We start from the raw sequence: 20,542 nt of genomic DNA, 5'->3' as shown, positions 1-20,542 counted from the left end.
GGGGGTGGGGGGCGCAGGGGAGGCTCAGTGCTGCAGGAGGGAGGAAGAGGAGACGGTCTTGCCTTGGCATTGCTCTCCCGATGTGTGTGACACCACTGCCTCAAGTGGCTGCAAGTTCTCAGCTCTCACTGTGCCTGAGGATCCCCCAGTGAAGTGGCCTAAAAATGGAAACACCCAGTCTGCTTTCTGAGATCCTGGGGCAGTGGGTGGAACGCATGCCCTGGAGCCCTGGGGAGTCAGGTGCGGGCCCCCGAGCACACCCCACAGCTCCCTCCCAGAGCATGATGGGGGTGTCCCTGCACTCTGGGGGTCCCTGCACAGTTCTCACTTTGACACACTTCCCGTGCTGGTACATGTTTGTAAAACTTTCTAGTTCCAATATAATTGTGAAAAATACCCTTTGATTATTAAAAAAAATTTTCCTGGATTCATTTTGAAAATGATTCTCTTCTTTTTTTTGTTTTATAGGATACAAAATTATGGATAATAATGGAATATCTTGGTGGAGGCTCCGCACTAGATCTAGTAAGTATTATGTTGGATGCAAAATACGTATCAAAGCTTTTTCTCAGGAAACCTGGGTTTTAAAGAATCCATTGCATGTATCCATTTCTTTTTCTTTCTTTCAAGTTGCATTAAAAAAGGAACCAAACTATTCCTTATGTGTTTTTGCTTCTTATATATCACTAAAAATTATCGGTTTACTTTTTTTTTTTTTTTTTTTGAGATAGAGTCTTGCCCTGTCACCCAGGCTGGAGTGCAGTGGCGCAATCTCAGCTCACTGCTACCTCTACTTCCTGGGTACAAGCAATTTTTGTGCCTCAGCCTTCCAAGTAACTGGGACTACAGGTGCATGCCACCACACCTGGCCAATTTTGTGATTGTTGTTGTTGTTGTTGTTTTTGGGTAGAAATAGGGATTTGCCATGTTGGCCAAGCTGGTCTCAAACTCCTGACCTCAAGTGATCCCCGCTCTCAGCCTCCCAAAGTGCTGGGATTATAGGCCAGGTGCGGTGGCTCATGCCTGTCTGTCTGCTTTTGAAACCAGCTGTTTTGTTTCATGGGAAACCAATAAATGTATTCATAGAAGGAAGCAAGGAAGGATCATGCCTGGAATTATGTCACCTGAGAGCAGCTGGGTAGCTTATTTTCTGAAACAGGTTCTATTTACTTTTGTAGGGCTGTTATCTCATCGTTTCATATTTCACATGGCAACTTAGTTTCCAAAATAAGCATGTAATATTGTAATTTTGGAAGTAAGGGGCAGGGTGTGATTATGGAGGTCGGATGTCGGATGTGGGAGCAGTGGTCATGCCTAAGGGGAACACACACTTCCCTGCTTGCCAGCGCTCCCAGGGTGTGGAGGTGGGGCTGGCCCGCACCAGATGTCTCCTCTGAACTCTTCCTCAAGTGCCTTCTGTGGCCTCCAGTCCACATGTAAGGTAGTGGAAGCCAGGTGGAGGGTGGCTGTACCGTCCTGGTCTGTGATTTGCTTGTGTAAAACATGGCTTCCTATTGGGTTTTGATGCAGTGCTTACAGATAACCAGCATATGTCATGAGCACAGCTGAAGTCATCCTTGAAACATAGTAAATGCAAACGAATTCGCGCAGCTGTTTAGCACTTGCTGTGTCATCCCCGCTGTGGCTGTGCAGCGAAGTCACTGTGATCACTCTTTGCCCACCCCTTCTGTAAGTGCAGGTCATTTAGGTGAGTGGTGATTTTCAAGATAGGCCAGATCTGTCATTGCAGTGTTAGAGGTTGGGTCCTGGATGATAGGTGGCCATCAGGATGACAGGGCTGCGGTTGCAGGGAGAGCTGAAGTTAGCTGTGTTATTTTAGCATAGTCTACACGGATATTACTCATTAAGGAAAGAAAACCCCTTTGAGAGGAAACTTCTTAGGCCTGGTACAGTGGCTCACGCTTACAGTCTATTCACTTTTGGGAGGCTGAGGTGGGAGGATCGCTTGAGCCCAGAAGTTCAGGACTGGCCTGGGCCACATAGCAAAATCCCATCTCTATAAAAAATTTAATTCTAAAATAAAATGAAACTTTTTTCTCACAGTAATAATAGCAATTGATAGTTTGTTTTGGGAAGATAAACTTCTGAAACTATATGTATCTGCAGAAGGCTAACGTACCCAATTTACATAATCAAATACTATTATAAACCATAAAAATAATTGATAAAAATGGTATTAAAAAGGGAGATTTCAAGAAAAATTAATATGGTATAAAATTATATTAAAAAGGGAAAAACAGCAATGTAGTGGGATTACTTTTACAACTTATTTTGGTTCCTTTCCATAAATGTACACATAAAGAGCTTTTCATTTTTTCATCCTGTTGGGAAATACTACAGAAATGTAGAAAATTACCTCATTTTATGTAATTAGATTTACTATTATCTAAGTGAATTTCATTTGTAGCATATACGAAGTTGTTTACAGGGACTCTTTTTCCAACATTAAGTTCTTCAGAAGAGCAATTCCAGGAATGCTTTAGCGTGTTCATTTTTAATGATATAATAATTTATTTGATGATAACCTTCAGATTTCTTTGAATTGCAGTCTGTGAAATTTTAGATATTACAGTTGGAAGGAAGGGTAAAACTCTCCACTTAAAAAATCCCACATAGTGTGAGACTTCCAGCAAACTGTTTTTCACTTCTGCTTAAGGAGTGCTGGTGACAAGAGACAGACATTCCTTTTTGAATGCCCCTAATCGTCTCATTTAATTGGTGCAGGAATGGAGACCCTCACGGGTGAGGGGTCTCAGCTAGGAGACCTTCAGGGTTGAGGGGTCCCAGCTAGCAGATAGGGCTGGGCCTTGACCCTTGCTCTGCCAGCTCAGAGCCTGTGGCCTCCCTTGACCCCGCAGTGTCCTCCACCAACCTCTGATGTTGTCATCTTTCTCCATCTTTACCCTTTTCTGTTGGCCTGCTCTCAGCCCCTCAAAGAGGCCACACTTTCTTGGGAAAGGGGTGTTTTGGAGGTAGGCTGGGAGCTGTTGCAGTCTTTGCTTCTTTCCCACATCCACACCACCGGGCCCCCTCGAGGTGCAAGGGTCTGCCGGAGCTGAGGGGAACTGAAAGTCCATCTGGAAATTTACAGATGCCTGGGGCACCCTAGAGAGGGGAAGTGACTTTGCCCCAAGTTAAAAATTGGGTGGCAGACAACATGGCATATACATAAATCTCGGGCCCCACATATCAGAGCGAAGGATGAAGCAGAGAGGCTTTATGACTTGAAGGCTGGGATGAGCCCAGGTCTGCTTGGGCGAGTTGCTGAGACGTCACCCGTGGACGGCCAGCCCAGGTCTGCTGTTGGGCGTGGGCATCCCTCAGCTGGCAGGGGTGCATCCCTTAGCAGCCACCTTTTCCGCTCTCCAGGTGCTTTTTAACTTTTAAAAAATGCAAATTTGGGATTTCAGGTGGAGACTAGAGACAGTATTATTAAGAGCCATGAATATAAAATAGAAAATAGGTACACATTTTATTTTGAATGCACATATTTGAGTGTGTGCTCAGTCCGTTGATTTAAAAAAATTTAAAATAAAATGGTAAATGGAAATTAAGTGTCTATATGATCCCAAGGCCGCTGGGCTCTTGGAATATAGCTTGAAAACTACTCAAGTCAGTCATCTCTCAAGTTCCAGCCGCCTTGCCTGTAGGGTGCCCTGACTTAGAAGAGCATAAGAAGTATCACACAGTCCAAGACACCCTAACTTAAATGCAGTCCGTCTTTGTAGCCCGGGGAGGGAAACCATTTTTCATTCAGCATAGAGGTGTGTGCCTCCCGCGTGTCAGGGGCTGCTCTGGCCATTGGGGATTATTGCCGTTGGACACAGCAGCGGAAAGTCCTGCTCTCGGGGAGTTCTGGTGGGGAGGTCTGTCAATTACACCGTTTGTTAGAAGGTTCCTTCCTTACAAGGAAAACAGTGCCGGCGAGGGAGGTGAATGGGGGAGCTGGAGTGAGGATGAGCCACAGAGGGCCTGAGACCAGAAGGTTTTAGCTGATTAAAAGATCAGCCAGTGTTGCCAGAGAATCCGAGGGACAACCTTGGAATCTAATTACAAAGGGACTATGCTACATAAACCAGTCACTTAATCAGGCAGAGATGTTTGACGGACTTAAAAAATGAGTACATGACATGGGTTTTAAGAAATGAGATGGCATATTCATTAATGTTTAGGCCAAGTTGCCGTCATAGCAGCTCTAAAACAGTGTCTCACAAAAGATAGAAATGTATTTCTCCCCCGCACATGGGGTCAGTGGCTCTGGTCCATACCGTCACGGTGTGTGCTGGTGGGTGGCTTCAGCATCTGGAGCCCCAGGCTTCCTTTGGTCTTCAGCCATTGTCCTCTCCCACTGCCAGTGCTTCAGGGCCAAGACCAAGCAGGGGCATGGGGCACATTTGCTCCTGTCTGACCCACTGGCGAGGTCTTAGTCACCTGACCACAGGCTGCTGCTCAGAGTCTGGGAAATGTGGTTTCTTGTTGTGGCTGAGTGCCCGGCTGATAGTCCCTGTTACAGAGCTTCGAAGCAGGGGAGGACAGGCTCGGGGAGGGGGAGTTAGAAGTCACACAGAGGTGGGATGTGGTCTAGGTTTTTTTCCTGGGTCCTATTTGAAGAGTCTGCAAGTGCCTGAATGATGGAGAGCATGGTCGCGATGGCGAACGCCAGCTGCTGACTTGGAGAGCTTGGCCTGGTCCGAGCTGCTTATGAGGCACTCTGGGGGGTAGACAGCAGCCGAATACCCTTTATAGTGGATTTTGACGCAGAAAGGATTTCCCCCCAAGTAAGGAGAGTTTTATCTCTTTTTCTCCCCTTCCTCCTCGTTCCCCATGGGCATATAAGTCAATGATGGATGGTGTTCAGGGCAGATTTAAAAGGGCAGAACCATGCAGATAGTCATCACAGAGCCAGCCCGTAATTATCCAGGGGAGGATTTTCCATGAGTGTTCCTCACCTCTTCCTCTTAGCGCCCTTTGGGAATGACAGCAGGCCGCTCTGCCGTTGCTTTTGGGAGACTTGGTAATGGAAGGGAGGTGGTTAAGTCCAGATCTAACCACAGGTATTGATCGTCGGCTTGGGCACAGACTTGGTGAAGGAGGAGATGGGAGATGGGACCCGACTCTAATGTGACTTTTTTTTTTTTTTTTTTTTTTTTGAGACGGAATCTTGCTCTGTCACCCAGGCTGGAGTGCAATGGTGCGATCTTGGCTCATTGCAACCTCTGCCTCCTGGGTTCAAGCGATTCTCCTGCCTCAGCCTCCCAAGTAGCTGAGATTACAAGCATGTGCCATCATGCCCGGCTAATTTTTCTGTGTTTTTAGTAAAGATGGGGTTTCACCATGTTGGCCAGGCTGGTCTCGAACTCCCGACCTCAAGGTGATCCACCCGCCGCGGCCTCCCAAAGTGCTGGGATTACAGGCGTGAGCCACCGCGCCTGGCCTCTAACATGACTTTGATCTTTGGTCGACTGGATTCTCCTGCACTCCAGCATTATGAACAAAAGCAAACACTCCGGCATCTCTATCCTCCTCCCCACTGTCCACCCAGGTGATGAGAAAAGTCTGTGTTCCTCATTTTGAAAATTAAAATTTCTACATTCTGTGAACACTGAAAAATAGCTGTGGAGAAAGCTGACTTAAGGCATAGTTTTCCCGATTGTGTTCTTTAGAATAGTAGTTTTGATATGCATTTCTTGTAAATAAGACTTTTGTTCAGGTAACTGGGAAAAACTACGTTCTGGGGAACAGAGTCTGTGGCGTAATGCCTTAGTCTGAGGTAACTTTTGGACAATATCTTAATTGGAATTTGGGACAATTTCTGGTAGGCGATGGAGACGGGCATTTTGACCTTCTCTGAGCATATGTGTGCGGTCAAACTAAAAGCGACAAGTGCGTTCTCTGCACCTGGGTCCTGGGTGGAGAAGGCCAGGGGTGGCTGGATTCCAGGTGTGTCTGCTGCCAGGCAGGCCAGAGTCCCAGCGAGGCCAGTGTGTGAGGAGAGGCCACCTCTGAGAGTGGCCCTGACCCTGGGATTGCTGTGTAGACCAGGGCAGGCCTGCGAGCCAAGGCAGCACAGCTCACCCATGGGCTGGAAAGCAGGGCCAGGTATGAGTCAGGCTGTGGTTTCGGTGACAAGGGCTGTCTCGGTTGCCCCCACACTGCACCCCACAAGTACTTCCGGATGTGGAACAGGATGTGAAGGAGCTGAGGCACGCAAGGACTGTCGGGCTCTGTCCCAGAGATGTGCACGCCTGAGTCGGATGCTTCCTGTGGAGGAGCGCCCTAGTTTTCATCCCCTTTGGCTTAAAGCACATTTCTTATCTTTTTAAAACTAAGTGAAAGGCCCCAGATTGTATCTTCGTGTTGGCTACAATGTGTGGGTGTGGGCTGTGAAGACATTCACTGTCAAGTCTGAAAACCAAGAATGGGGGACCATGATTTGGGGGAACCCTACCTGCATCGATTAGACGTCTGCCCTCTGTCTGGCTCCGTTTCTGTGGTTCTGGGGAGCGCTGGTGGCTTTGCTGCTGTCATCTGTGGAATTACTGTTTGTGACTGACTGCCCCACTCTGCAGGGGGCGGGCGGGGGCTTCCCGTCTGGTTTGAAGTGAGCCTTTGTTACCCTGGTTTTCCTTTCCTTTTAAATGGAGATGTGGATACCTGACATTTCTTCCTTTCATCTGCTATAGTTGTGGATATAAAGGAGTCAATAGGAACAATTATTTTGAGTTTCTGAGAATAAAAGCTTTCAGAGGTAATTATTATCTTAGGGATAATATAATAGTTATTTTTATTATATAATATCTGTTATATAACAAATCCCAAACTATTAGGATTTAAGCTCTTTCAGCTGCATTCCCCCAAGTTGGGGAGCTTTAACTGCAGATTTAAAAAATTCTAATACAAGGTTATCCTCAGAGGCGCCTGGCTCCTAGGCCTTCTTTCCTAGGTGTTTTTGGGTACCGGGGTGAGCCTTCTGGTAAGGGAACCACATATGTTAGGACAGATCCTGGCTGCTCTGTCTCTTGGCTGTTCGTTTCCTGGAGTGAAATCCCCAGCCTGTACCCCGCCCCTGCCATGGCCAGAGGGGCACCCTGTGGTCAGCTGCAGGCGCAGGCCGGGTCGCGGGCTTCCTCATTGGCTCAGCCTGCGCCCCGCCCCTGCCGTGGCCAGGGGGTCGCCCTGTGGTCAGCTGCAGGCGCAGGCGGGGCCGCGGGCTTCCTCATTGGCTCCTCTTTGCTTCTCCGCTGGCTTGGCTTCATTCAGCAAAGCCGTTTTCTTGGGCCCTTTGTTTTTTTAAGGGTCCCTCAGTGGACTGTAATTGTTAGGGCAAAATCATGTGTTTTAAGTGAAGAAGATTTCAGGTTTTAATTACCCTTGTCCATTAACATGGATAGTGTTTCTGTTTTATCTCAAACTTTTCATAAGATAATCATTTAAGTAACTTTAAGAATTTTTTTCTCTTCTTAGTTAGAACCTGGCCCGTTAGATGAAACCCAGATCGCTACCATATTAAGAGAAATACTGAAAGGACTCGATTATCTCCATTCGGAGAAGAAAATCCACAGAGACATTAAAGGTAAGAGGACATCCGTTTTCATTCCTTTGAAATACTGAAGGTGGTGGTGGGGTTGCCCTGAAGACTTCTCATGGGAAGGTGCTGGCACCCATTTGTCCTGCACATTTGCCTTGCCTGGGCTGGGCTGGCTTTGAGGGGGTCTGACAAAAAGCGTAGCCCCGGTGCCTGTTCTCGGTGGGTTCGCCACCTAGCCAGGGAGAAGACGCGCTTGTGGCAGTGCACGGAGTTGTAAGTCCACACCGCCCAGGGCCCCCTTGGCTTTCTTTTGCAGCGGCCAACGTCCTGCTGTCTGAGCATGGCGAGGTGAAGCTGGCGGACTTTGGCGTGGCTGGCCAGCTGACGGACACCCAGATCAAAAGGAACACCTTCGTGGGCACCCCGTTCTGGATGGCACCCGAGGTCATCAAACAGTCGGCCTATGACTCGAAGGTGAGGGGAGGGTGAGGGCGGCGCCGTGCCTCACGAGGCCTGGAGGGCTCCCGCCTTTTGTTCTTTAGCCTGGTAGCTTTTCTAAGTTGGAACGAAGCTGGTACCTTGAGGTAGGTCATAAAGGTAATTCTTCAACCTTGGTTATGAACAGTTTTCTCCTCTGTCTCCTGCTGTATCATTTAATACCCTGTGCTGATCCAGCCCACCACGATCGAGGTTTTTAACTCAGGCTATGTTTGTTTGGTGGCAGTGGGGACACAGGATGGAGCAGGTTCGGAGGGGGGTGGGAAGAACCGAAGGGCCATGGTGGCGAGGGGTGGAGGCGTGTGCGGTTGCAGAGGGGCTCCACCTGCTGTCTGGGCACAGCTGGGGGTCGAAGTGCAAGTGCGTGGAATCTGCAACCTTGAAGGGGCCTGTAGAGAAAGGGGCTCCCACAAGAGAAAGGGAGGGAGTCCACGGAAGCGTGAGAATGGAGGAAGAACAGTGCTTTGAGTGACTGCTGCAGGGTCTTCCTATTATTTTTAGTTCTGAGGATTCTCGTTCCCAGCCTGTCCTTGTCAACATGTGATGAAACCCTAACCCTTTCTTCCCACTGTTTTTTACTTGTCCTGTGTTAGGGACGCTCTCCTAATTTGTCTCATATTCTTTTTCTCTGTTGCCCTCCACTTTTGTGAACTCTGTTAGATGGGACAAAAAATCCTGGGACTTTTCCTCCTGGGGCTCTGGTTTAACTTCAGTTCCCACAGTCTGCTCTTCTTAGGACCCTGTACGCAGTTAAAAGGCCACATGATCCACGGAGAATTGGTTTTCCTGGGCTCTAACTTTCTGAGCAAACAAATACCTAACTCAGATATGCATATAGGCCGAACCTTGCTGCTGCTTTTAAATAGAAATCTTCCCAGTACCCAGTAGACTTCCCACCTTGTTAAACATAGTACAGGAAGCACCAGGTGACTTTCCCTGCAGACCCAGGTCACCGTTGCAAGCTATAGACTGTTAGAAAGCGTCCAGGTTGTAGCTCAAGTTGCAGGCGTACCTGGTTCCACCATGGGAGGAGTGAGCCCGTCTCACTGTTGAGTGGTAGCAGTGGCTGTGACTTTTCTGAGCATTATGATAGCCTTGACAGCCACTGGCTGGTGAGTGACTGGTGGGTTCCCCCACCCCCCACATACCCACACAGCAGACCTGGCTGGTCTTGGGTGTGTGCCCTTGCCTGGGAGTGTCTCTACCCCATGTGGGAGGGACACTGCCTTGGCTGCTTCTCATCTGCAGCCACTTTGGCTGTTGACCCTTTTCCTGGGGTCATGTAATTTTGGGACTCGACCAGGAACTTACATGTTTAGTCCATTCTCTTTATTTTAAGCTGAGCCCATTTATCAAAGTTCATCTGTGTAGATTTTGGCAAGGCTGAGACTAGAACCCATGTTTCTTAGCTCATTGGATGACACCACCTCGATTATTCTCTTCTCATTCTTTGTAGTAAATTAGCTGATCTACCATGTGACTGAGGATTCTGATTTTAGATTTCCCTCTCTCCCTCCTTCCTTTCCTCCCTCCCTCCCTCCTTCCTTTCCTCCCTCCTCCCTCCATCCTTTCCTCCCTCCTCCCTCCCTCCTTCCTTTCCTCTCCCTTTCCTTCCTCCTCTTCCTTCTGTCTTTCTCTCTCTTTCATTATTGTATTTATTTCATATTGATTCTTTCATTTAACCCATTCTGTGTAGGCACATTTTTCTAGATTCCAGTAATACTGGAGTAGACAAGAACAAAAGTCTCTTCTCCTGTATGTCTTAAATTCATATGGGGGAGACTGACAGTAAACAGGAAGAATTAACAGCACTTTAGGAGCAAGCGTGCTGTGTTGTAGTCACCATTTTCAGTGAGTTACCTGCGTTAGGTGACAAATATCCCTAGAGAGTGGCGGGGCAGAAGGCATGGGCACCTCAGCGTGCGGCCATTTCAGGGTTGGGCCCTGGCGGGATGGCGTTCTAGTTGAGACGCAAGCTGAGAGAGGTTTAAAAGAGTTTTTGAAAGAATCAGTGCACAGCTTTAATTGGTGTTTTGAAAGAAAACTCCAGAATAAATATAACAGAAGAATGTTTAAAGATTTAAAACTTACCCAAGGTCAAGAATGATGTGAACCCATAAGTCAAAGAGGTTGCCTGGTACCAAGCAAAATGAATGAATAGAGATGATTACATATGTCAGAATCTTTTCCAGAGGAAAAAAGGTGTATTACAAACTTATTAAAAAATTAAGTGCCTTCAAAGGAAGAAAATGAAGCTGGTGCCATTCATTCACAAATTTGTACTGAGCAACTGCAGTGTAAATACAACCGTGAGCAAGACAGCACACTCCCTCCTTTCCTGAAGTAGAAGAAACAATAAATAAGCAGTTTCAGATCATGCAAAGTGCCGTGGAGAAAAGGAGACAGGGCCATGTGAAGATCTTCCGCTCTTGGTTGCACCATCACTGCTCACATGAGAACCTTTATTCAAGAGCTGTCCTGTCTGCCTGAGCCATCCACACACACCTTCCTTGAAGGGCAAGTCCTCCCTGGGCGTTTGCTGGAGGTGGCGTCAGAACGTCACAGCTTGGCCGCCTTCTTCTCCAGGCTCTTTCAACATCGGGAGGCTCTGGCCAGGCGTGGTGGCTCACGAGCGCCTGTAATCCCAGCACTTTGGGAAGCTGAGGCTGGGAGTTTGAGACCAGCCTGGCTAACGTGGTGAAACCCCCTTTCTACTAAAAATACTAAAATTAGCTAGGCATGGTGTACTGCACTCCAGCCTGAACGACAGAGCAAGACCCTGTCTCAAAAAAATTAAAAAAAAAAACCATCAGGAGGCTCTCACCTGATCAGTAGGTGTTGCAGTATTGTGGGGTGGATTAGAGTATGGTCTCCCTCTTCTGGGGAGTGCACACTTGGTCGGGAAGGAGGTAGTACGAGAAAATGTGTCACATTTTTGATCCGTTTTTACCTTTACTCTGACTTGTGTCAGAAGTTACTTTACTTGCTTGGATACTACCCAACAACTCTGAACTGGAAATCATGAGCAAACTCTTATGTTGATGTGAAATTGACTTTCCAGGTTTGTCGACCCGGGAGGCGTGTGGTGAGGGCTGATGAGGGTCATGTCTGTGTTTGAGTCTCAAAGTTCTCAGAAGTGGGGTTTCACGCTGGGGCCTTAGGGCTGAGATTTCCTTTGTTTCCCACTGGGCGTGGCTCTGGACTGGCAGCTCTTGTCGCAAGCAGGGCCTGATAAGGGTGCTCTTCCTGGCTGCCCTGTGTGTGTCCCTCCAGTGGCTGGCTTGCCTGCCGGGCAGCCAGTGCTCTTCAGGGTACACTGGAGGCCGCTCTGGTCTCATGGCTCACTCAGCTGCTTCCCAGCTTTCCCTCCATTCTCTCTTGCATGACTTGTAGACATTTCCCCTCCTAGTCTGTGCACTGCAGGTAAGGAAAGACCTTCCAGCTATTGGGGACAGGGTTCTGTATGGTAGTTATGAAGGCACGTGCCCAAGTCACACCTAGGTTCACACGCAGATTGTCAAAGGAAGGGTGGGTTGGGAGAAGTGATGGACTTCACCTGCCTCACTAGCTTCTTCATCTCACTGAACTAAAGGGAATACAAACCTCCGTTTCCTGTATATGTTTGGAACCTTTTTGAGCATTGTCACCTCTGGCAGTAGCTGTGCCCCCTTATCTTGTCTGGGCTGCTCAGGTGTTGCTGAATGTCTTTGCATACAAAGGGAATCTTATGTCAATCTCAGTTCTTAACCTAAGCATGACATTACTAAGTCCTGATTGCCCATATGTCGTAAGAACCTTCACTACTACTGTTTTAAGGTGATTTGGGGAAGTTTGGTTTGTTTGAAGGAGTCCCCATCCTTTGGAGATGGTGCTAAGGGAGATACCTCTGCTCACTGCGAAGAAGCCTCCGGTTTCAACACTAGAGAAAGGTCTTGGGCTGAAGAACTCTCATCTCCCTTTTTCCTTGTAAGATTATTACAATGGTGTGTTAGCGAATGGATTGTGCTTGGTTTGCAGTGTAACCATGGTGAAAAGTGGAAACTGGTGATGCATTGATGGAAAAAAATAGCATTGTTGAAGATGAGTGAAAGCGTGGTGGGATGAGCCGATGGGCTGCCAGAACCCAGGCAGCCAGCCTGTCTACTGCACTGCATACCAGCCCTTCCTGTCACTGGGCACTGAGCCCATGGACTCCCTGCTCCTGCCTACGGATCAGGAATTGCTCACAGGCCTGGCTGGGAGGATGAGCCCTGAGGGCCAGGGAAGAATGTGAACCAGGAGACAGCAGGCTTTATTTTTGCATGAGTAATGTTGGGCCACTTTGGTCAACCTCGTGTTGCTCTTAATGGTCATAAACATCACATACGCCTCTAGATGCCAGTTACAAGTGTGTTCCTAATGATTGCATCTGCTTAAGTAATAAGCTTATATCAAATGAGATTTTGTTTTGATTGATTACAGCTGTGACTTAGGGTTATCCCTGGTTTTCTTCTTGATTATAGAGTTGATTGGTTTCTTCTAGAATTATTTTCTCTATATAATTAAAATCACTTAAATTGTATCTTCAGATGTGTAGCCAGCGTACTTTATTTGACGTGATATTGTGAAGATGTAGGATGCTGTTGCATAGATCCCCACCTCTCCCAATGTCGAGGAGAGTCCAGAACCATCAGTAACAGAGAGCTCAGGGTGGTCACTCAGGAGCATGCCCCAGGAGAAGATTTGTTCGCAGTTAATGTGTGCATTTGCAGCTTTTGACTGGAGCTTATATTAGAAACCACTGTTTGTTTTCTCTGTGAGTAGTGTCTTAATGTCTAACTTCATATCTTTCCCAAATGGCCCCAAACGGGTCTCTCCTTCCACCTCATTTTAATTGCTTTGGAAGATGACTGCCTGCTCCCCACATAAAGTTTACTTTTAAAACTCAGACATAGGCCAGGCACAGTGGCTCACGCCTATAATCCCAGCATTTTGGGAGGCCCTGGCAGGAGGATAGCTTGAGGCCAAGAGTTCAAGACCAACCTGGGCAACAAAGCAAGACCCCCCTCGCCCCCCGACTCCCACCTCTACAAAAAATTTAGAAATTAGCTGGGCATGGTGATATGCCCTATAGTCCCAGCTATCCAGGAGGCTGAGGTGGGAGGATGGGTTGAACCTGGGTGACAGAGTGAGTCCCCTCCCCGCCAAAAGACACAAAATAAACCTCAGACACAAGTTCTTGATCTGCTGTCATTTTTCCTAGAAGCAGTAATAGACAAACTCAATTATATTTATGAGTTTCCCTATCAACACATTGTTGAGTACATCCTACTTCATTAAGTTAATGTGCCATAGCAACTTAATCATTCTTCTGAGGTTGAACATAAGTAATGCTGCTGTTGAATATTTTGGGCAGCACATACCATTTTCCAAATTTAAAATGTAGTAGAGATGCCTAGGAATCGAAGTAATTGGTTTTAACAAGTTTGGATATTTTTGTGGCTTTCGATTTGTATGCCAAATTGCTTGCCATTGATTCACATGCCAGTCCAGGATTCCAAATTACTCATAGTTAGATGTCTGGTGGGAGAGCCAGCAGGCAGGAAGACCACGTGGGAGCCCCCTACAGAAGTCCTGGGGAGAAGAGATCCCTTTAGACCAATCCAAAGTTAGGAGGGGTAGAGGGGACGCAGGGTGCTGAGAGCCCAGGAAGCATACACGCTGGGTTGCAGCTGGATTTAGGAGGGTCCAAAGAGGGGATCCTAAGGAGCTGGGTGACCCTCATGCCCCTGGCATGGCTACCTAGGAGGATGTCCTCCCCCCGCCGCCTTTTTTTTTGGGGGGGGGGGGATGCAGGGTCTTGCTCTGTCACCCAGACTTATGATCTCGCTCACTGCAACTTCTTCCTCCCAGGTTCAAATGATTCTCCTGCCTCAGCCTCCCAAGCAGCTGGAACTACAGGTGCAGCCCACCATGCCCGGCTGATTTTTGTATTTTTAGTAGAGATGGGGTTTCGCCATGTTGGCCGAGCTGGTCTCGAACTCCTGGCTTCAAGTGATCTGCCTGCGTCGGCCTCCCAAAGTGGTGGGATTACAGGTGTGAGCCACCGCGCCTGGCCCCCATGTTTGTTCTTGATGGTGCTGTACCGGCTGCCCTCCTTGGAAGCCAGGAGAGTGATATGTGGGCTGCGTTCAGATGGGGCCGGCAGGGGTTTTCTCAGTGAACTTCCCGTGGTGCACACTGGCGTGCAGAAGCAGGCGTTCGCAAGCAGGCGTTCACTCCTCGGTGCTGGCTGCCGCCTGCTTATTGTCTGTCCCTGAGCCTGAAAGCAAGTCCTCAGGCCTCTGAGTAAAATCAAGGCAAGCGCATCACCGACGTACTCTCAGCAGAGATCGGCTTCTGCCAGGGCCTGCCTGCCAGTCACCGAGTGTGTTTAGCTGGTTGAGAGGTGCTTGGAGGTCTGGAGGTGCGTCCGTCAGAGATCATGTTCAGTAGCACAATAGGGTGACCGTAGTTAATAATTTGTTGTGTTTCAAATAGCCAGAAGAGAAGATTCGGAATATCCCAACACAAAGGAATGAGCCGTGTTTGAGGTGAGGGGGATCCCAGCTACCCAGATTTGATTGTTACACACTGTATACTTGTACCAGAAAAAATTCATATAACTATTATGTACCCTTACAAATGAGAAGGCTCTGGGTCTGTGTGGCCAGGAGACAGCATGCTTTGAAAACAGCAGTAGCTGTAATGAAATCTGAGAGGCCTGGGGGAAGCAGACAGATGTGGAATCACACAAACTTGAGAGCCACCTGTTGGTGTGGAGAACCACTGCCACACGAGAGTCACAATTGCCGCCTCTGTTCTTGCCTCTCCCCTCCTCGGTCCTCCCTCCTTGTGCCTGCTCACTCCTGTCCTCCTGCCACTGCCACAGTTCTGGGTGCTTGCCCACCCTGTGCTCCCATGCACCTGCTTCCCCGCTCCTAGGGGCAAGAGACTGGGATCAATTGCATTTCTGCTGATTTTTAAGATAATGCAATGCAAGATAAAGCAGAGTCCAAGTTGTAGAGGGAAGGAAAATAGTATTACTTCCAACATCAGCTCTTCTAGACTGACCCCTTCAGTACAAGATTTAGTAGAAAGAATTTAGAACAAGACTTGCTGGCAGTTTTTCATCTTCACTGAGAATAAGGAAATAGAATATGCTGTAGGCATCATTCCCATGGACTGCTGGGCTCGGGGGCTTCCAGTAGGGATTTCTGGTACTCACTAAGGCTGCAGGAACATGGTAAGTGTATCCTCTGGATAGTTAAAGCACCCTGCAGCCACAACGATGCTTCAGCCCATGCATTTCCTTGCTGTAGAGTGAGTGTGAGAGATGTATTCGATTCTCACTGAAGTTCTTGGAATAATGATGGATTCCAGTGCACAGTGAGAACAGCAGGAAAGCTGTACCAGACTCAGGCATGTTCTCTACCCCAGTCCCCATTCGTCTTTCGCCAGCCCATATAGGACTATGGCCTGCCTCATTGTCGGCTTCTGTCCTGTTTGGGGATTGGTGTCACATGCTGTCAATGTCTCATCAGCTGTCAAGTTCCTCTTAGGACGGCCTGGCTCTTCCCATTGACATGACACGTTCGAGGAATTCATTCCTTTGCCTAACTGCTTGGTTGTGCCACAGGCCTGTGTTGGGCAGAAGGAGGTGGGGCAGCTGGACCTGAGATGTCCTAGTGGGGCCACACGGCTTCTGCAGATGTCTCCTCTGGGACATTCGGCAGAAAATGCAGACACTAGAGAGACACAGTAAATGACATCAGCAAGAAACCACCAGACAAATCCTGAATTTGGGACCTGTTTCTTTAAGTTGATGTCCCTGGGGAGACTGGGGAGAGGACTGTTGTAGGTTGAAAGAGCCTTAGCGACCTGGCAGTCAGTTGTACCCCGTGGACTTTGGATCCTGATTCAGATAAACCAACCATGGAATGACTGTTTTTGAACAGCTGAGAACATTTAATTATACATGACATTAAGGAGTTCGTGTTAATTTCAGGCACTGATAGGTAGTAAAAAGTCTGTATATTGGCACATGGAAGTACTCGGGGGAAAATGTCATGATGACTGATTGATTTTAAAATATACTCGGGGAACACATGGACAAAGCTCGTATGGCAAAATGTTAATTACTAAATTCATGCAATAGGTAGATGAGGATGCATTATATTAATATTTCTCAGTTCTTTGTATGTTTGAACATTTTCATAATAAACTTTTTTAAGTTCTGGGCCCCTGGTAAGGCACCTTGCATGGCCACCTCCTCCTCTTCCACCTCCATTCTACAGATGAGAGACAAGGCTCAGAGGTTAGCTCTTTCATCTAACGTCACATGACTTTGACTGTAGAACTGGCATTTCAACCCAGGTCTCTTGAGACCAAGGTGCCCACTCTCGACCTCAGAGCTGTGCCCTAAGTTCTAAGCACTGCTGGAGGGGGTGACTCGCGAGCGTACACCCACTCCGGACTCCTCCTCTCTGCTCACCTCTCTTACCGGTCCTGCTGGCCCCCGGGACTCCACGGGGAATGCCGAATGCATCCAGCAGGAGGCGTAGTAGGGGTGAATTGATAAGCCGTCTCCATGTAGAGGCAGAAAACATTTGGCATATTACAGTTTCTCCTGTTGTTGTCTCCTTTGAAATTACAGCGAGGGCTTATGTTTTTAAATATCTGTTAAAAATACCTTTTTCAAAACCTCGGAAGTATTGAGACATGTTACCATTTTCCCCCTAAATACTGTGTATTGGAATTGATTCCTGCTTGGTGTTTGTAAAGATGCTTTTCTTGTTGCAGGCAGACATCTGGTCCCTGGGCATAACAGCTATTGAACTTGCAAGAGGGGAACCACCTCATTCCGAGCTGCACCCCATGAAAGTTTTATTCCTCATTCCAAAGAACAACCCACCGACGTTGGAAGGAAACTACAGTAAACCCCTCAAGGAGTTTGTGGAGGCCTGTTTGAATAAGGAGCCGAGCTTTGTAAGTTTCCCAGGGATCACAGCGTACCTCTTCATGTGCGGCTTGACTTGGTTGAGATACATCCTGTTGGGATTGCTTTAATCACTCTTTTCAGCTGTCTTCCTGGTATTATTCATTTTTCTTTTTCTAAATAAGTATGATTGACTTCTTTGGTTTGCAAATACATTTTAATTTTTAAGTGTTAAAAATCTCCTTATTTTCTTTTAGATTTCTGCCATTTCATACTTCATTGAATCTGAAGAATATTCTCCTTAATATTAAATGTGGAATCATAAATGTTTAATATTTATAGAAGATCAGGCCATAAACTGTTACACTGTTTTTAATAATGGCAAAGGTTAGCTGGAAACAAATGGCTAAATATGTCTTTAAAGTAAATGTTTTCACCTTCCAGGTGGCATGTGTTAGGAAACAAAAGATTAGAAAATATAACCAAGCCACCCTCTTTGCTTCTTCCCCTCCCCTTCCTGCCTACTTTCTCTTTTTAGGTTTAATAGACTCTGGCAGAGCCATACAGCAGTAACGACTGTGTGGCTTTGCCTCATTTTCTGTCTGAATTAGGACATTTCTTTGAAAGTAGTGTGTGTGTGTTGGTGTTGGAGGTAGCACCATATGTCCTTGTTTTGTTTCTGAGTTTTCCAGCAGAGTTAGCTGAAGGCCAAGCTGAGCCCCCCTTTTCTTAACTCCTATGTAAAAATGGGTGGTTACTTTTACAAGAGCACCATGGTTTCCTAATATGCCAGTTCTGGTAAAGGAATTAAATGGGGAATGCAACATTTTCTAAGTACGTCTAAGGAGATGCAGGCTGAGACCACCACACCAGTGTTTGATGACTACATCAGCATCGGGTGGTGGTGGGGCTTGTCCTGCACGCCACGATGCTCTGCATTTTATTACACGATGATGTTTCTTGCAGCCACCAAGCACCAGCACCAGTGGAGATGCGTGCAGGCATGTCTTCCCATACAAAGCATGTGTCCTGTATGGGCTTATGCCCCAGCACACAGAGCTCCACCCCACAGCTACCGAGGAGCTGGCTGAGAGGCGAGAATATGAGCACCTCCGGGGTAGTTGGGGTTTCACCCTTGGATGGACAGGGAGGGAGAATACTTGAGGTGATCCACGTTTCTCATGAGTTTGAATCTGAAAACATGCTTGGCTCTTGTAATCAAGCTTTTGTAATTTGGAGTGAGTGGGAACTCGGTTCGACTCGGTGTTTGGGTGTTCCTGCTGTCTGTTCCCATTTGGGCCATGCTGGTTTCCTTGGGAAGCACATTCCCTGTCACTATCGCCATCCTCAAGGCAGGCAGCTGACCAGGTGCTGCTTGCGATGGCCATGCTGAGCCCAGGGCATGGGTGAAGTCCTCAGCCCAATCACAAGGGAAGGGAGGGAGGGACCTGGGAAATAGCCCTTCTAAACCGGGGAAGTTGGTGGTGAAGCGCATCCAGTTGCTCTTTCAGCAGACAGGAAAAAGGGCATCTCCTGGCTCCTTTCCAGTTTCTCTGAGATAATTCCAAATTGACATTTCTATTATATGGTTGGATGTGGCCAAACATTAATACAGAAAGTTAACAAAGCGGCCCAGCACGGTGGCTCACATCTGTAATCCCAGCACTTTGGGAGGCCGAGGCAGGTGCATCACCTGAGGTCAGGAGTTCAAGACCAGCCTGGCCAACATGGTGAAATCCCATTTCTACTAAAAATACAAAACATTAGCCTGGCGTGGTGGTGCAGGCCTGTAATCCCAGCTACCCAGGAGGCTGAGGCAGGAGAATCGTTTGAACTGGGGAGGCGAGGTTGTAGTGAGCCGAAATCGTGCCACTGCACTCCAGCCTGGGCAACAAGAGCAAAACTGTCTCAAAAAAAAAAAAAAAAAAAAAGTTAAACAACACAGAACATATATTTTGTCAGCATTTGTCATAAAGTATTTTATAAACTAGGAGATAAGCTTTTTTTTTTTTTTTTTTTTTGAGAGAGTCTTGCTCTGTCGCCCAGGCTGGAGTGCAGTGGCGCGATCTCGGCTCCCTGCAAGCTCCGCCCCCTGGGTTCACGCCATTCTTCTGCCTCAGCCTCCTGAGTAGCTGGGACTACAGGCGCCCACCACCACGCCCAGCTAATTTTTTTTGTATTTTTAGTAAAGACGGGGTTTCACCATGTTAGCCAGGGTGGTCTCGATCTCCTGACCTCGTGATCCACCCGCCTCGGCCTCCGAAAGTGCTGGGATTACAGGCGTGAGCCACTGCGCCCGACCAGATCATTTAAGCTCTCTTAAATGATCCCTGTGAAGCTCTGTGCAGAGTTTTCTGTGAAAATGTATTTATTAGGGACATCCTTGGAAAGGCAGTGCCCTGCCCACCATAGCACCCAGAGCGCAGGCGTAGGTCCTGAGCTACTCGTCTTTGGGTGAGTCGCAGTGAGAAGAGCTGTGGAGTAGAGAGTCCAGCCATCAGGTGTCAGTGTGGCGGTTGACATTTTGAGGCAGAAGTCTGTCCTTTGGCGCAGGACCAAGAACTTCATGTCATATTTTAATTGTTGTGTGTGTTTTTCCAGAGACCCACTGCTAAGGAGTTATTGAAGCACAAGTTTATACTACGCAATGCAAAGAAAACTTCCTACTTGACCGAGCTCATCGACAGGTACAAGAGATGGAAGGCGGAGCAGAGCCATGACGACTCGAGCTCCGAGGATTCCGACGCGTAAGTCGGCCCCTGAGCGACCCAAGCATGTGTGTGGGAGGGATCCGCTGGTCTTTGTCACTCTTTGGTGTGGGTTTCGTTTTCTGTTGAGTTTTTTTCTTTTTTAGACAATCCAGGTTGGTGGCAATTGTTGTGTTAGACACAGCCTGGGCCTGTTTGGGAGTTGTTTAGCCTCTTGACGTTGCTGGTGGAGTTTCTGCGAGTGAACTCTTGTGGTAGAGCTGTGCATGGGGAACTGGACCTGGCTGTTTCATTCTGTTTTGTTTCGTTCTGTTCTGTTCTGTTCTGTTTTCCATTAAACTTCCTGTTCGTAAAACCCTGATCAGGTGAAACTGCTTTACATGGATGTCTGAAAGGCCAGAAATGCACGTGTTTGTGATTCTGTATTGTGTCTGGTAGAAGCTTCTGTACCAGGAGTGGCTTACTGAGAACTGCTGTCAAGTTTGGCATCTAGGAATTCCCTTGGCTTAAGAGGCGGAGTGGGGCTGGAGCCATTTGTGTGGGGAGGGCTGGGGGAGGTGGTCGGGCAGACTTGTGTCTGGAAGTCCGAGCGTGGGACTCGTCTGTTCTCGTGCATGCCTTGGCAGAAGTTAAAGTTGGCCCACAGTGCAGGTCCATGTGCCAGGCCAGTTGAATGAGGATTTCCTGGGATGAGACCCTAAGTGGTTTTTCAGGGTCTCTAGGTGATTCCAGTTTAAAGCCAAGGTTGAGACCACTGCCCCCGGAAGTTCTTGAGGTACTGCCATTGGGAGATTGCTGGGGTAGCAACAGGCATGACAAGAGAAAGAGACT

At 47.8% G+C, this 20,542-nt stretch overlaps 1 protein-coding gene across 5 annotated transcripts in view; it reads left to right on the top strand.

Annotated features, from left to right (window-relative positions):
- STK24 (serine/threonine kinase 24) overlaps nt 1–20,542 on the top strand; it is a 127,174-nt gene that overhangs the window by 95,853 nt on the left and 10,779 nt on the right. For all 5 annotated transcript variants that reach the window (XM_055359964.2, XM_055359963.2, XM_019039587.3 and 2 more), the window contains 5 exons: nt 469–525; nt 7,486–7,594; nt 7,866–8,023; nt 16,868–17,053; nt 19,605–19,750. In XM_055359964.2, coding sequence (XP_055215939.1) covers nt 490–525; nt 7,486–7,594; nt 7,866–8,023; nt 16,868–17,053; nt 19,605–19,750 — 635 coding nt within the window. In that variant the 5' untranslated portion in view covers nt 469–489. The remainder of the gene's footprint in view (nt 1–468; nt 526–7,485; nt 7,595–7,865; nt 8,024–16,867; nt 17,054–19,604; nt 19,751–20,542) is intronic.

The sequence above is a fragment of the Gorilla gorilla genome, chromosome 14 (assembly GCF_029281585.2).
Source record: "Gorilla gorilla gorilla isolate KB3781 chromosome 14, NHGRI_mGorGor1-v2.1_pri, whole genome shotgun sequence".
NCBI classification, from domain to species: Eukaryota; Metazoa; Chordata; class Mammalia; order Primates; family Hominidae; genus Gorilla; species Gorilla gorilla.
This window is presented reverse-complemented; position numbering and strand designations above follow the sequence as displayed.